Source organism: Danio rerio, chromosome 17 (genome assembly GCF_052040795.2).
Source record: "Danio rerio strain M-AB ecotype USA chromosome 17, GRCz13ab, whole genome shotgun sequence".
In the NCBI taxonomy this organism is placed as follows: domain Eukaryota; kingdom Metazoa; phylum Chordata; class Actinopteri; order Cypriniformes; family Danionidae; genus Danio; species Danio rerio.
In genome coordinates, this window is record NC_141037.1 from 38,635,267 (window position 1) to 38,649,881 (window position 14,615).

A 14,615-nucleotide genomic window follows, 5' to 3' on the forward strand; every position below is an offset into this window, starting at 1 on the left:
AACTCCTGTATGCTGCAAAGTTAAATTGAGTGAAATTAGAATTTTGTCAATTGAATCTCGTGTGTGCTAAAGAGATGGAGTTGCAAATCCATCTAGCAGCAATGTAAAATGGTAGCACATATTGTTAATGAAGTAGGCTACTTCATACAAACAATAACGTTGTTTTCTTCACATAACGTTGAAGAGCTTTGCTCTCTACCTTGTGTGATGCTCGGGCACGGATTTCCTCTGTTTGTGGACAAAACTGATTGCGAGTTCTCAAATATACGCTGCTCACGCGCAAATTTTCTCTCGCTCTCAAATATGCACTGCTCACACACAAATTTTCTTGAGCGCTCTCAGAGATTATATGCAAACTCACAATTTGTGTCGTGTTCCCTCTTCCTTTCATGCTTTTTGATATGATTCATATTGCTGCACTGTTTAATAACAATAACCAAAATACTAAAATAGACTTACATATTAAATGTTTAATCTAATAAACCATAACATTTTTGGTTGTTTTATATGATGAGATATTTTCAGTTTCAAACACTTAAAGACAGAGAATAGACCAGTGGTGCCTCCCTGAAAATTTGCTTAAGGGGGGCCAGAAGAGGCCAGCTACGTCAGTGGCACCAATCAATCCACAATAATTTAGTGGCTGCTATTTATTTATTGAAATATTGCATTTTATTGCATTTATGTAAGTAGATTTAAATAAATAATGTCAACAGCAAAATCATATCGGGTTGGCCACAGGGGTGGCTAGAGTTTACACAGGGGTAACACCCCTTGTAAAGGGGTTTACACCACTATAAGGCACCCCTGGAATAGATGTTGGATGTAAAGAATACATTTTATTTTAAAAGCATTTAAACAAAAACTAATGCAAGCAGAAATGTAACTGTGATAAAAATAAGGAAACACTTGATAAGGTATTATAGCCTACTGTATTATTCACTCTTCAAATAAATCTCACTATCAATCTCATTTTATCATGGCAGATAAAATAAACTAGTGTCTGCTGGCTTCCACTTTGCTGATGAGATTGTGGAGGACATTTTCCATGTCATCCTCTTCATTTTGAGGAAAGCTGTTCCACAGTGCCCCTGAACGCGTATATTGGCATGTACTGTGAAGAAGGAAACCATATCAACATTCTTGGAATAACCCTTCGCTAAGCCTTGCCCTCCTTAGTTACTGTTGCTACGCCTGTCAAGCTTTCATGCCTGGCACATCTATTACAGTGTATGCGCTTGTGTCAGACATTTCCAAGGATTTAATTAGTCATTTTTGGCATACAGGTGAGATATCTGAGAAAGCCAGACAAAAGAGGACTGCAGTATACATTACAGGGGTATATTCACAACATAATAGCAACTGATTAGAAAATAATTTTATCAAAATTGAAGCAAGGTTAGCCTAGCCACCTCATACGCTGAACATTCAACAGCATAGTTCATGCACAGCAGGAGAGGTGAAATTATAAAATAATCTAATAACCTAAGAAACTGATGGATTTGTGCCGAATATTGGCATCATTGACCCATAACAGTGTACAGTACCTATTACTGTCAGCATGTTTGTGTGCTCTTTATCCAGTTTTTATTCAAATTTGCAGTTAAGTGGAAGAAAAAAAAATTGAAATGCAAATCAAAGTATAAATAACAGAAGTGAACAAATAGATTTTTCCTACCAGCAAATATTAGTGTATGTATTTATATGCGTTACAATAGCGAGGGTTTAAACATAATATCGAGTGGAAAAAAAGAAAAAGACCGCTGGGAAACATAACCTGCTTTGTTTTTTTTTTCTTTTTTTTATAAGAAACACAGTTTAGATCTGTTTAGGATAAGAGGAGTGTGAGTTATTGCCACCTATCACTGAATGTGAATATCGAAAACAAAACCAACTTAGCTTAACTCCTTTACCGCCCCTCACACAGCTTGATCCACGCTGGCATTTCTCCTCTTGGGCTTTGGTTTTGAAAAGGGAAAAAATCCCACCACCCAGTCCAAACTTTTAGGATAGCGGGTGTCAGATTTGCACAATCCAATTGCGCAACGATTTGGCTTGTCTCCCTCGCTCGAAAGCTTGACAGAGCCCCTGCCCGTAGCTACGATTGGTAAGCCGCGATTGGTGGGTGGCTGTTTTTGGGCGTGGCTTAGCGAAGGGTTTAACAGGAGGATCCCGTGAGAGCAAAAGCACTAAAGGTATGAGACGCCATCGTAAACAAAAGTCAAGCGAACGCAAAGAGACTGAATGCACGAGAGAGAGAAAGAGAGAGAGAGGTGTATGTTGTATGTGAGTGAGAGAGAGAGAGAGAGAGAGAGAGAGAGAGAGAGAGAGAAACCGAGTATTGGGACGCGAGTATTGGCTCGATCTCAAGTTCAAATTCAAATTCTCTCTGCGTTCGCTTGACTTTTGTCCACTCCGGCGCCTCATAGTAGTCACGTTGGATACTGTCGAATCAAAACAATCTACCGTGCTTTGATTGGATGTCATGCCGAAAGCGCGCATGCTCACACACACACGCGCGCATGCTGTCACACACACGCGCGCACATGCTGTCACACACACACACACACATACATAAACGGGGAGAGAGAGAGCGGTCCATGTCAACGTACTTTATTATCTTTGGGCTTTTCATGGGAAGCAGCAAGTCTTTACAAGTCAATAGGGGCAAGTCCTAGTCAAAGTCCGAGTCATTTATGTTCAAGTCCAAGTCGAGTTGCAAGTCTTTTTATATTTTGTCAAGTCGAGTCTAAAGTCATCAAATTCATGACTCGAGTCTGACTCGAGTCCAAGTCACATGACTCGAGTCCACACCTCTGGGTACTAGTGGCAAATAGACAACAAAGCATGTTTTTTTTTTTTTTTGTAAAACTATTTTTAAGAACGAATATTGTTAAGTTTCTTGTAAGTTTTGTGGTGTTTTGTTGTTTGTTTTCTGTTTTGCGTTCTCTTCCGCTGTGTATCCTGTCCTGTTTTAGGTGTGCAACCATTGGTCGAAGGGGCTGTCAATCACCATTGTGACTCATTCGGCGCGCCAATCAGGAGCTGGTTTGCACAGTATGAATGCCGTGCGCTTGCGCTGTTCTTGAGGAGTGCTTGGCTCACCGTCAGTCTCCTCACTTCTGTTGGCCGGTCTGTTCACTTATGTTTTACTTAGTTTGTTTGATGTTGCTGTGTTCTGTTTTTCTCTCGAATAAGTGATTAATTTATTAGATAAAGCTTGTGCAGCTCAATTTAGTATCTATTGCGAAGCTGAACAATCTTCATGAGAATTGGATTATATGAAATCTTGTTTTGCTAATGGCTAACAGTTTGTACTTCACGAGAACTCTAGTAATTTGAGCAGCTTAGTATCTCTATTTGTTAGTTAGTTTATGAAGGTGTTGCCACATGTGTAGTTATGTTTTGAAGTAGTTGTGAAGTTTAGTTAAGCTACATGTTGAAGATTACGGTTTTGTTTCTGCATTTTTCTTTGGTTAGTTAGTGTAGTGGGTTGGGGTTTAGTTGATCGTTTGTTATATTTATTTCTTTGTTTTGGCAACACTCCTGTTTTCTTTGTTTAATTGAATTATTTAAAATTCCATCTACATTATATTTCCTATTTGCATTGTTTGACATTCTCTTTTTAATAAATCCTTACTTTTTGTTTCACTTAACCAGCAGTTGTGTCTTCTCCTTGTTCATCCAGCATCACTAGACTCACTGATTGCTACGTTTCATCCATTTAATATCTTAAGAACTTAAACGCGTAACAATACACATATTTTTGTAGTTTGAAATCTGATGTTTGAGAAAATATGAGAGCTCACTTACTTCTAAATCAATACTTTCACTTTTTTCAATGAACAGTGACATAGCAAACGTTAAGAAAACACGTAAAACAGTTGTTTCCTTATGAGATCAGGCTGGAACGAACCACTCAAACCCCAATACTTCTTAATGCGTACTTTAAAATGACCAATGATAGTGAGCAAGCATGCCCTACCTCGTATTCTGACTCAGTGGACTTGGGTGAGGTCTTGTCTCCATCCCCTATAGACACAGGCTCTGGTGTGGTGGCAACAGTTGGAGAGGCTGGATCTGTGGGCTGCTGCTGTTGCTGCTGCTGGAATGGTGGAGGTTGCTGCTGAGGAGAAGGCTGGGGTTTGAGTTTGGTCTGATGTTGAGCTTGAGGCTGCGGTGGTTGCTGCTGCATTGGCGGAGTTGGCGGCGTTGGTGGCATCGGCGGGGGAAAGAGCAGCGGGACGGTGATTACGTCTTTTTTAGGCTCCGACTCTACCTCGCCATGGTCCTCCATTGAGTTCATCACAGACACCAATTTCGCCTTCTTCTCTGCCTGCAACGTAGGGAACAGCGGGACAGGAAGAAGACGAGGTAAAGCACACAGAACACTAGTGTCTTATCCTGAGAATGGCACACAGTTCGACCCTTGAGTAATAGTGACTACTCGGTTTGTTTATAGTACTTTAAGCCCACGTGCCAACACAAATATCCCCATCCTCTTGATTGTTGCCCCTTTGAGCATGGTAAGTGGCTGAAAACAGTCTCCTTTTCATTGCATTGAAAGCTGTTTGCGATCACTTCGTAACAATCAGCACGTAACCCTCCCACCACACACACACACACCCACCTACCCACCCTCTCTTGGCTGAGATAGATGCGCTCTGGAGAGTTCAGTGAGTTTGTCCAACCTGACTCTAAGCTATTAGGTCAAAAACAGAGGACACGAGCCAAGCCATGACTTAAGCAGCTCACAGCAAATCCCCAACAGCTGCACCTCTCTCGACCCTCTCCTTCTCTCTCACTCGCACGTGAATCTCTTTCACAGCTGTACTTTCTCTGCTGTTGGGGTCCGGCTCCGTCTCCAATTTCACTCACACACACGTGAACCTGGCAAGGATCGGCGTGTGAGTGTGTGTAGAAAACAGTTGGATCTGTCCCCAGAAAGCTCTCCTCACATCTCTCTTCAGCTCACTCCCTCCATTATGGTGTCCATACATTCATATAAGCCCGCAAAAAAAAGGGGTGGGTGGGGGTAGGCTCTGGAGCCAAAAGCTCATGAGTGTGCCTGAATAGACGGGATGAGTGTGGAGTAGAAACATGTGGCCTCAAATCAAGAAGCCCTACTGTAGTTTATAAATATCTGTATAGCTTCTTCTATGAGCTGGGCCATATGTGCCAGCCTGTTTGTCTTTGACAGCGGTTGCCGGTGGAAAGAGTGTTTAAGCAAGTGGTTTTGTGCATATGTGCATGCATTTATCTCTGTAGGAATCTTGGTACCAGTGGTTTCCTGCCAACACTAAGTACACTTTTTAGGGAGATGTCTTAACATGGCGATTTTTAACATATATTAGTTTCTTAATTTCGAATGAGCAACACTCTTGCTAAAACTCAATTGCATCCACTTAAAAAAAAATTAATTAATAGATTAGTGTTCACTATAATAGTTGACAGAATAGCCATCCATATAAAAGCAGCTTATATTTGAGCCATGCTTTTAGTTTACAGAGCTCCTATGATGAAAATCATCTTTTGTAAGCTGTTTGGACAGAACTGTGTGTCCACAGTCATATTGGAGTGATAAAAACACAAAAAGTCTCTTTTTTTTTTTAAATCTCCTGACGTTAAAAAATGATCCAAATCCCTCCCATTTTGAGGCAGACCCCAACATGACGTAGGAGTGTGGTTTCCTTGCTTACCGAATTGATTGACAGCCGCGTAATAACATGTCTCCGTAGTAACATGTATAATCATATCAACAAGACAGGATGTGCGCAAAGCAACTGCCATTAAAAGATCTGTTCAGCTCTCTGTGATCATCAATCATCATCAAATGTGATCAAGAATGAGATTTACAAGTTTAAAACGTTTAAAACAGTGCATTTTTGTAATGAATTACTGCGATTTTACCATCTTTATCACCACAGCCGCATAGTGTCAGTACCATTATACAAGAAGACGCTTCAATCCGGGTTTGTGGACGTTAAATCAGGTTTATTTTGTACATTAACATAACGGATAACCATACAGCAGTGGATATTAACATGTATCCTGTCATATTTGCTGTGCAAAGTTAAATGCGCATGCCGTGTTTGTGTGTGTGTATGAACTTTGTAACAACATTTGTGTGACTCATCATTGCAGAAAGGCTTGAATCAACTCCACAACAAATACATCTAACAATCATTGGGAAAGTTCTTACTGTAGAATTTCTTACAAACGTTATGTGAGATCTGGTTCCTTCATGTCTGTCACTGTGCTGTTTATCTGAAGCAGCCAAGGTGGAGATTGAGGCACACCCTGACAGGCATGTGAGAACGGTGGGCGGGGAGAACTAGCATTAAAGGCACAGGTCACAAAAACAGGCTACTTTGTTTTCAGAGCAGAAACTTCCAATATTCTGAAAGCTATAATAAATAATCTGATGGGTGTTTTAAACTGAAACTTTACAGACTTCTTCTGTATTTACAAAAGACGTAAAATAGGTGACATTTAATGAATAAAATGTTTGTCAGAATTTCGCTAAAAGAAATGTTTGTCCATTGTACCTAGTCTACAGTGCCCTTAATAATGTACAACTGAAAATGTAGTATAGAGCAAATATTAAGCTGCACTATCAGCATTACAATATTGGCTAATTTTGCATTTCCTGATGTCTCCCAAGAGAATCCTGTACAAGGAAAACTACAGAGGTCTTAGCGCAGAGCCTTGGGGGACTCTTGGGACAGCCTGTGTCAGGGCCTGTGTATAAGTCAGGGACCTCAGAAGTACAAAGGTAAAGACCCACTGTTATACACAATGCTATGTTAGAACCATCATGGTGTTGCTATACCTTCCGTGCTAGTGTTTAACACTATTACTTTTTTTAATTGATGTAGTACTTTTATTTAATAAAAAAAGTATTTGTTACACTTTATAATAATGTTGTATTATTTAATGCACTCACTAACATGAACAAACAATGAACAATACATTTATTACAGTATTTGGTTATTTTAGTTAACATTACGGCGCATTAACTAATGTTAACAAGCATGACTTAGGATGTTAATAATGCAATAGTTAATCTCGAAATATGATTAACAAATGTTGTACAAGTATGGTTCATTATTAGTTGATGTTAGTCAATGCATTTACTAATCAAACCTTATTGTAAAGTGTGACCAAAGTATTTAAATCACTAGATTATTAAATAGTAGACAATATCATGGTTATTCAATACAGAATCAATATAAAAATAACTATATTTTGATATCTACTCATAACATTAGATATAACAATTGTTTATAATTGTGTATAATTTCTTATATTGTACATAAGATTTAACTAATACAACAGTGGCCTGATTTTACCTTACTGTAATCTTAGCTTAATCATTTAAAGCAAAACATATGAAAATAATTAAATCAGATGGAATCTAAATAATATATTATCTGTAACTACAAAACATTATATGAGCTGATCCGGCTCTATGTGAAGGGTAGAAATTACTTTCTTTTATAAATGTCTTACTATCTGTAAAAATAAACCCTTAAGCTGTCATACAATAGACTGATCATTCAAACTTAAACATAAAAGGTGCTAAAACGGATTGTGCATTGACGGCATGTAAGAACAACAGCCTTAAAATAAACATTCCTTAACTTCATAATTCTATGTATTGTTAGGGATGTTTTCATTCACTCTGGTGTGCTTTTGAGTTTAATTTGGCCATAATGTTTTCTGTGTTTCAGCAAGCAGAATTATTTTTGGTGACAAATGTTATTTTGACACATATTTTGAGAAAATGCTTAGAATTTTTAAAATGACTCAACAATACACTCCAGGAAAATTTCCAATCCTTTTGTTATCTTTTGCAATATGGCTGTATATCGGCACTGGTGGGAGGCATGCGTTGGCTTAGTGCCACCACCAGTGCATTTTTTGGCATAAATCTTTTATTCAACCTCAGTTCTGATCTAAATTAGTAAAAATGACAGGATTTTAAATAATAAATAAATAATGTCACTGATTTGATGAAACCCCCCCCCCCCCCACAAAATTACATATTTTCAATAAAAAGTAATCGTGGGCTGGATTTTTTTTTTTTTTTTACCCTTTAGGAAAGTATTGGACCTGAGAAACAACATTGCCTTTGATGCATTGTTTTTGATTCTATTTTCTCCCTGATTTATTGTTGGTGGCTGTTTTTGCCCTATTAACTTCCATTATAACCACATTTGTTTTATTACAAAACCATGACACCATATAATCATACATTTTTGATTGTTGGTGGTTTTCCCTGTTGGGAAGAGGTAACATTTTTCATTTTACTGTTGATGATCAGATGGCACCATTAATCCTTTAGGGGCCAAGGCCTGTGCAAAAATATATGGAGTAAAACAGCAAATTAAAGTGTAAGTGTATCTGTGAATGTGTGCGTGTGTGAGAGTGACCATTATGCACTTACCTTGATGTGTCTGAGAAAATCAAAAAAGCATCTCAGCTCTCAGAACTACATAAAGTAAACAAAGTCAATGGGGCAAAAACAGCCACCAACAGTATATTAGGAAGAAAAAATGAAAATCTAAAGCATCGAAGCCAATGTTTTAACTAATCGTTTACATGTCCAAGACTGTGATTAAATGGAAAAATCCAGTCCACAATTACTTTTCATATTGATAATACGTCATTTTGTGTGTTTTTTACCAAATTTGTGACATCACTTGTGAACTTGACAAATAAAGAGTTAAAATGCTGTAATCTAAACAATTTATGAGGTTGATTAACAGATTTATGCAAAATAATAATAATAATAATAATTAAATATTGATGTAATACATTATTACAGCAGTTTAATTCAGTGGATGTTTTCATCCATAACATAACAAAAGGGTAGTAAATTAAAACAGTGCACAAGGGTTAAAATAACTTTCTTTTTCGAAGTGAAAAATCCCCAAATGTTTACTACTATTAAAATATTATTAAACTAATGTCATTAAAGGGTTTGTTTTTAATTGGCCAACCCTGAATACAGTGTACAGTGACAGGAAGAAAAGAATGCTGGTTTAGGGAGAGGGGAATGATTATCTATATATAAAAAGAAAAATAGACAACTCACTCTCTCCAAAAAAAAAAATTGGGGGAGGTTAGAAAAGCACTATGGCTATAAGTGGAGATTTGCTTCTGGACATATTTTTTTTTTCACCCCAGCTGTAAATGCCCCTCTTCGGGGGCCTCACTGTAGCGAGTCTGGCTCTTGAAATTAAGGGAGGGGGAGACGAAGAGGAAGGAAAGGGGGAGGGAACCAAGAGTACAGTACTTTACAGTCTTTGTCGGCCACAAACACACAGCCCAGCTTGGCAATAACAACATATATAAGCCGCATGTCATCCACTTGAGAAAGATTCAAATATCCAATGATGCAGTGTACATGCAGAGACTAAAGTAAGAGTATATATTTGAGATTCTGGAGAACGAAACACAACAAACAAGAACTAATCAAGCCAATGTATTAAATACACACAATTACGATTATAAGAAACTTTAAAAAGTTTGTCACTGGTAGGGAAAATAGCTTGGCTGACATTCTTATTTGTATAGAAATAAATAAACATGAAGGGACATGAGAAGATCTTATCAAAATGTATGAATGACGTTACACTAATTAGGCACCACTCTCATAAAAATAAAGCTAATGGCTCCTAAAAATTCACTAAAGGCATTGATGGTTCTATGAAGTCCATGTGAAATCAAAATAGTTTGTAAGATGTAAGTATCAGTATGTTAGTCTTAAGGATATCAACAAACAAGCTTGCTCCAAAACAGTGATAAAATTTGCGTTAAGAAGAAATAAACATCCAAAGCTTGCAGTTTGTCACTTCCGCCTAAATGAGGGGTCTGGATGCAGACCTGGTGCAGTGCAATCTGGGCTGCATCCAATGCTTTTTAATGTGCTCATCTAACCCCACCCCTCACCGTGATGTCAATAGCTCTATTTGAGTGCATTGTGTCTGACATTGCATCGCTGAGTGATGCAATTTCAGCTTGCATCATAAAGGCTGCATCCAGATACTATTGAAATGAATCAATGATTTTTTTTTTATGTGACCTCATATTTCAGTTTCCATCAAATCTTTTAACCAATCAAATGCCTTCTAGTATCTGACATATCCCGTCTTGTTGAAGAAGCTATTGCTATGTGCAATTAAGCTCAACCACCCTCACTGACAGAGCAGTAATAATAACAAAATGCTATTGGCTATTTATTTTATATGGGGGAGGAGCTACTCTATGGCCCGCCCTGTCTGTTTGTTTCACTTCAAATTAGATCACACATCGAACAAAACTGTACATTTCAGAGCACTCAATTGGACCTTTAAACAGCCATAGGAAAATAGGTACAGTGTAAAAGTTTCTTTATATTATCCAATATTGCAAAATTGTATGGCTTAGTTTGTCACTCTGCTACCGAATGTTGCTTTGTGGATCCACCCCATAGGGGCACAAAATGGATTGCAAGGATCTCTAAGGGTGCTTTCACACCTGTGAATCGATTAAGTCGTTCCGAAACAGAGATTACAAATGTTACATTGTTGCTCTTTGCTCTTGGAGCGGTTCGCTTTCACACTGCAAAGTTTCTAATCGGACCAAAAGAGCTAAAACAAGTCACGTGCGAGTAAACTCTCCTTACATTGGTCAGAGTGTCAGGGTTTATTTTGCAGCGTCCCGCTAAGCTATCAGGAGAGGTGGTGGTTTGGTGGTGATTGACAGGGTGCGCGCGAGAGACGCGGTGGGGAGGGGTGAGAAGGGTGCGCGACGATGCCTATTTGAGGACCTGGAGGGAGACCCGAGATTAACGGGAGATCATCACTCGTTTGCGGGCATCCGGAGACTAGCGAAACTTCCCGCCCTACTCATAATTCTCTCTTCATATAGCCGTAAGCCTATTACATATTCATAAAACACTGTGATATAACCGCGCTCGGATCGGATCGCTTTCTCACTGCAATCGAACCGCTCCAGGGTTTGTTTCAATCGAGCCGAGACCACCTCATTCAAGCGATCTCGGAGCGATTACTTTGGCGTGGAACAGAGCGCGATTGCCCTGTTCACATATGCCAATCGAACCGCGCTAACTGGGCAAACGAGATACATTCCGAAACAAAAGTGTAGGTGTGAAAGCACCCTAATTTAAATTTTCATTCTGGCGGAATGACATGCCTAAATCTACTCGAATTGCGAAGAGCATCTGGCCATCTTTAAGTAACATCAAAAGATCTGTTTCATCAATTCTTAACTGATTAACACAAGCAAGGCTCATTCTGAGAACGTAAACCCAACAAAATTTTTTTGCGTTTTTGGTTTTCGCAAATCCATCATTGTTTTTCACTGCTTTGTATGATTTTTTAGCTCTCAAATTTCCCTCAGAAATCCCATTCACGCCTGCTTTTCTTGCGTAAGTCCACCAGGGGCCGCTGTTGACTCACTGACCGATCGACTGACCCAGCCTCCTTTTTAAAAGCACAGATTGACAGAATTGTAGCCCAAATAAACAACATTTTTGGACTGGACATAGATATAGACCCTTTGTCCCTTCTCCTGGGTTTTCCTTGCAAACTAATCAAGAACAAGTATAAACAACGACTCTTCTGCCTGTTAACTTTTGCTGCCAGAAAGAACATTTTGATGTCATGGATCAATGATAAGCCCCCTTCCATAAAAGGATGGCATTCAATAACTCGAGAGATTATTCCCCTGGAATACCTAACATGTCTTAGCCACTCCACAACTGATGCATTTATTCGCACTTGGACACCATATCTGGACAGTATAAACCTTGCTTTATGTGACATTTTGAAACTCTGAATGACATAATGTCTGTATAGACATTCATTTATGTGTTTTCTGTTTTCATCAAACTTTTCACTCTTCCTGCCATATTGTATTGTTTGTAATATAACAGCTTATGGCTTTGGCCATATGTATATTTTAGAATATGCATTTATGTTTTGTGTCAGGCATTTTATGTTATGTTTGTATTTTTGTTTTGTGTCTGTCTAAAAAGAAAAAAACAAAAAAAAATTATATTCTAAAAAAAAAAAAAAAGCACAGATTGACCCACTCACCCACTTTGCCTAACCTAACCGACAGTTTTAAAAAGCAATCAAGAAAAAGAAAGCTCCCGTCTGATTTTTACCACGTTTTCAGATTTTATCACATTCTCATTCTGTTATTTACTAGTTTATTTTATTCTTTGGCTTTTGTTTTTGTCTTACCCGCTTTCTGGAACCGTTCTTTGCAGACTCAAACCCCGTCATCAAGTCTGCTGACGTACATGGCGAGCTAACTGGACAAACTGGTAACTGTGGGAAAGCCATCCATACGGAAGCGGTCAGCTGGTAAGCGCAATTAAGAAACGTTATCATACCACCCTGTAGCAACTTCAAACTTTCAGATTCGGCTTTTCAAGCCACCATAAAGTTTGTCTTCAAACTTTAATATCTAGTTTTAAAGATGAAATGCAGCAATACGTACTTCTGGCTACATAATTTGCGACCTCCAGAAATGTATGTAGGGCTACATTTTCAGAATGACCCTATATTAGATTAACAATAGCGGTCACTAGTTATTAATTTATATTTTTCCTGCTTCTATATTTGTATATTTTAAAATAGCACTACTAAACTAACTTAGACTTGTCAGGGCATTTATATATCACTGCTCTCTTGTGAACTGTAGTGCTCATTATTATGCTCATTTGTAAGTCAATTTTGATAAAAGCATCCGCTAAATCAGGGGTTCCCAAACTTTTCAGCCCATGACCCCCAAAAGAAGAATGGCAGTGATTCGCGACCCTCACATTCCTCAGAGGTGGTTATAAATACACAACTGTTGCACACACAACAAAAGGCCTATATAAAAACGAGCATATTGACAACACAGAAAGATGCAACAGTCTAACAAGGCTATAATTTATACAACCATTTATCCATTCATTCATTTTGTTTTCGGCTTAGTCCCGTTATTAAGTTATTAATCCGGGGTTGACACAGCGCAATGAACGGCCAACTTATCCAGCACATGTTTTTTACGAAGCGGATGCCCTTCCAGCTGCAACCCATCTCTGGGAAACATCCATACACAATCATTCACACTCATACACTATGGACAATTTAGCCTACCCAATTCACCTTTACCACATATCTTTGGACTGTGGGGGAAACCAGAGCACCCAGAGGAAACCTACGCGAATGCAGGGAGAACATGCAGACTCCACACAGAAATGCCAACTGACCCAGCCAAGGCTCGAACCAGTGATCTTCTTGCTGTGAGACGATAGCACTACCTACTGCGCCACTGCGTCGCCCTACAGTCATTTATTATTTTTAAGATGCAGCAAATTGATTTAATAGCACCAGGTTAAACTTCCTGACACCTTTATGGGAGTCAAATAGGCTTACATAAAAAAATAAAACCAAAAATAGACTTGGGCTGAAAACAATGTGCCCACCAGTGTCGTTGGGTGAGGTTAATATTAAATTAAACCATTGCTGTGTTGTTAAACTAGTGTAAACACAACAATCCTATGAAAATAAATTAAAAGGCTGATGGCTTTTTTATTTGAATGTTGTTGCTTTTTCATGTAACTATTAACGCCTATTTTTATCTTCTTAGGGTTATGAATAAAATATAGTAATTCTAATAGTGTGATAAAATTTGTTTTACTTTTGGAAATCACTAAGCAACCCCATGTCATTGTCCCGCGACTTTGGGAACCACTGTGAAAAATGACAATGTAATTGTACATAAGCAAGAGAAAGAAATAAGGTTTGCTAAAAACAGTTCCCAGAGATGGGTTCCGGCTGGAAGGGCATCCGCTGCGTAAAAAGTTGCTGGATAAATTGGTGGTTCATTCCGCTGTGGTGACCCCGGATTAATAAAGGGACTAAGCCAACAAGAAAATGAATGAATGAATGTTAAAAAAACACAGAATATTTTAAATAAGATGCTTCATTTTTATTTCAGTATGTTGATGTACTTCCAACTGAAACAGAATATTAAGTAGGGGGCGGGGCTTTCATTTTGCACATTATACCCTGATAGCAAACTAATGGTAAGAGGGGCGTGGTTAAGAATACCAAACACCAAATGCAGAAGCAAACAGTCACACTTTGGTGTGTAAAGTCTAGATAGGATACATGGCCGACCAGACGTATGACATGCACCTCAATATAGCAACTTTTTTTATGATACTATATAACAATAATTAATATTTGTACAGGGCTGTGACAGTTGGGTTTAGAGTTAGAGTAGGGTTAGATGTTAAAAAATACAATTTATTGGGTAATTTAATATAATATTAAACATAAATGGGGTGGGGTAGACATTGGGTTTACGGTTGGGGTGGGGGTAGACGTTAATAAAATACAATTAATTAAATTGTAAATACAATTAAATAATTTTCGTCAACTTCTGGCCGCGACCATTTCTGATCTAGCAACAACCCACTTTGGTTGAAGATTATAAACAAACTTTTTTTTAATGGATCAAATTGCACGGGTTAATTGTTCACCTAATGCAGCGGTTCCCAAACTGGGGTGCGCAGTCTGACCACCGGGGGTGCATGAGAGAAT

The 14,615-nt window shown here is 38.4% G+C and overlaps 2 protein-coding genes across 26 annotated transcripts in view; both read right to left on the minus strand.

Moving 5' to 3' along the window:
* Positions 1-14,615, minus strand: part of dpysl5a (dihydropyrimidinase like 5a) — a 122,463-nt gene that overhangs the window by 67,433 nt on the left and 40,415 nt on the right. The gene's annotated exons all lie outside the window — the stretch shown is intronic.
* Positions 1-14,615, minus strand: part of dnmt3ab (DNA (cytosine-5-)-methyltransferase 3 alpha b) — a 116,100-nt gene that overhangs the window by 32,403 nt on the left and 69,082 nt on the right. For all 25 annotated transcript variants that reach the window (XR_015512577.1, XR_015512576.1, XR_015512573.1 and 22 more), the window contains 1 exon segment: positions 3,986-4,336. Coding sequence is in view for 14 of the 25 variants with exons in the window: in XM_087289049.1 (XP_087145175.1) it covers positions 3,986-4,336 (351 nt within the window). In the remaining 11 variants the exon portion in view is untranslated.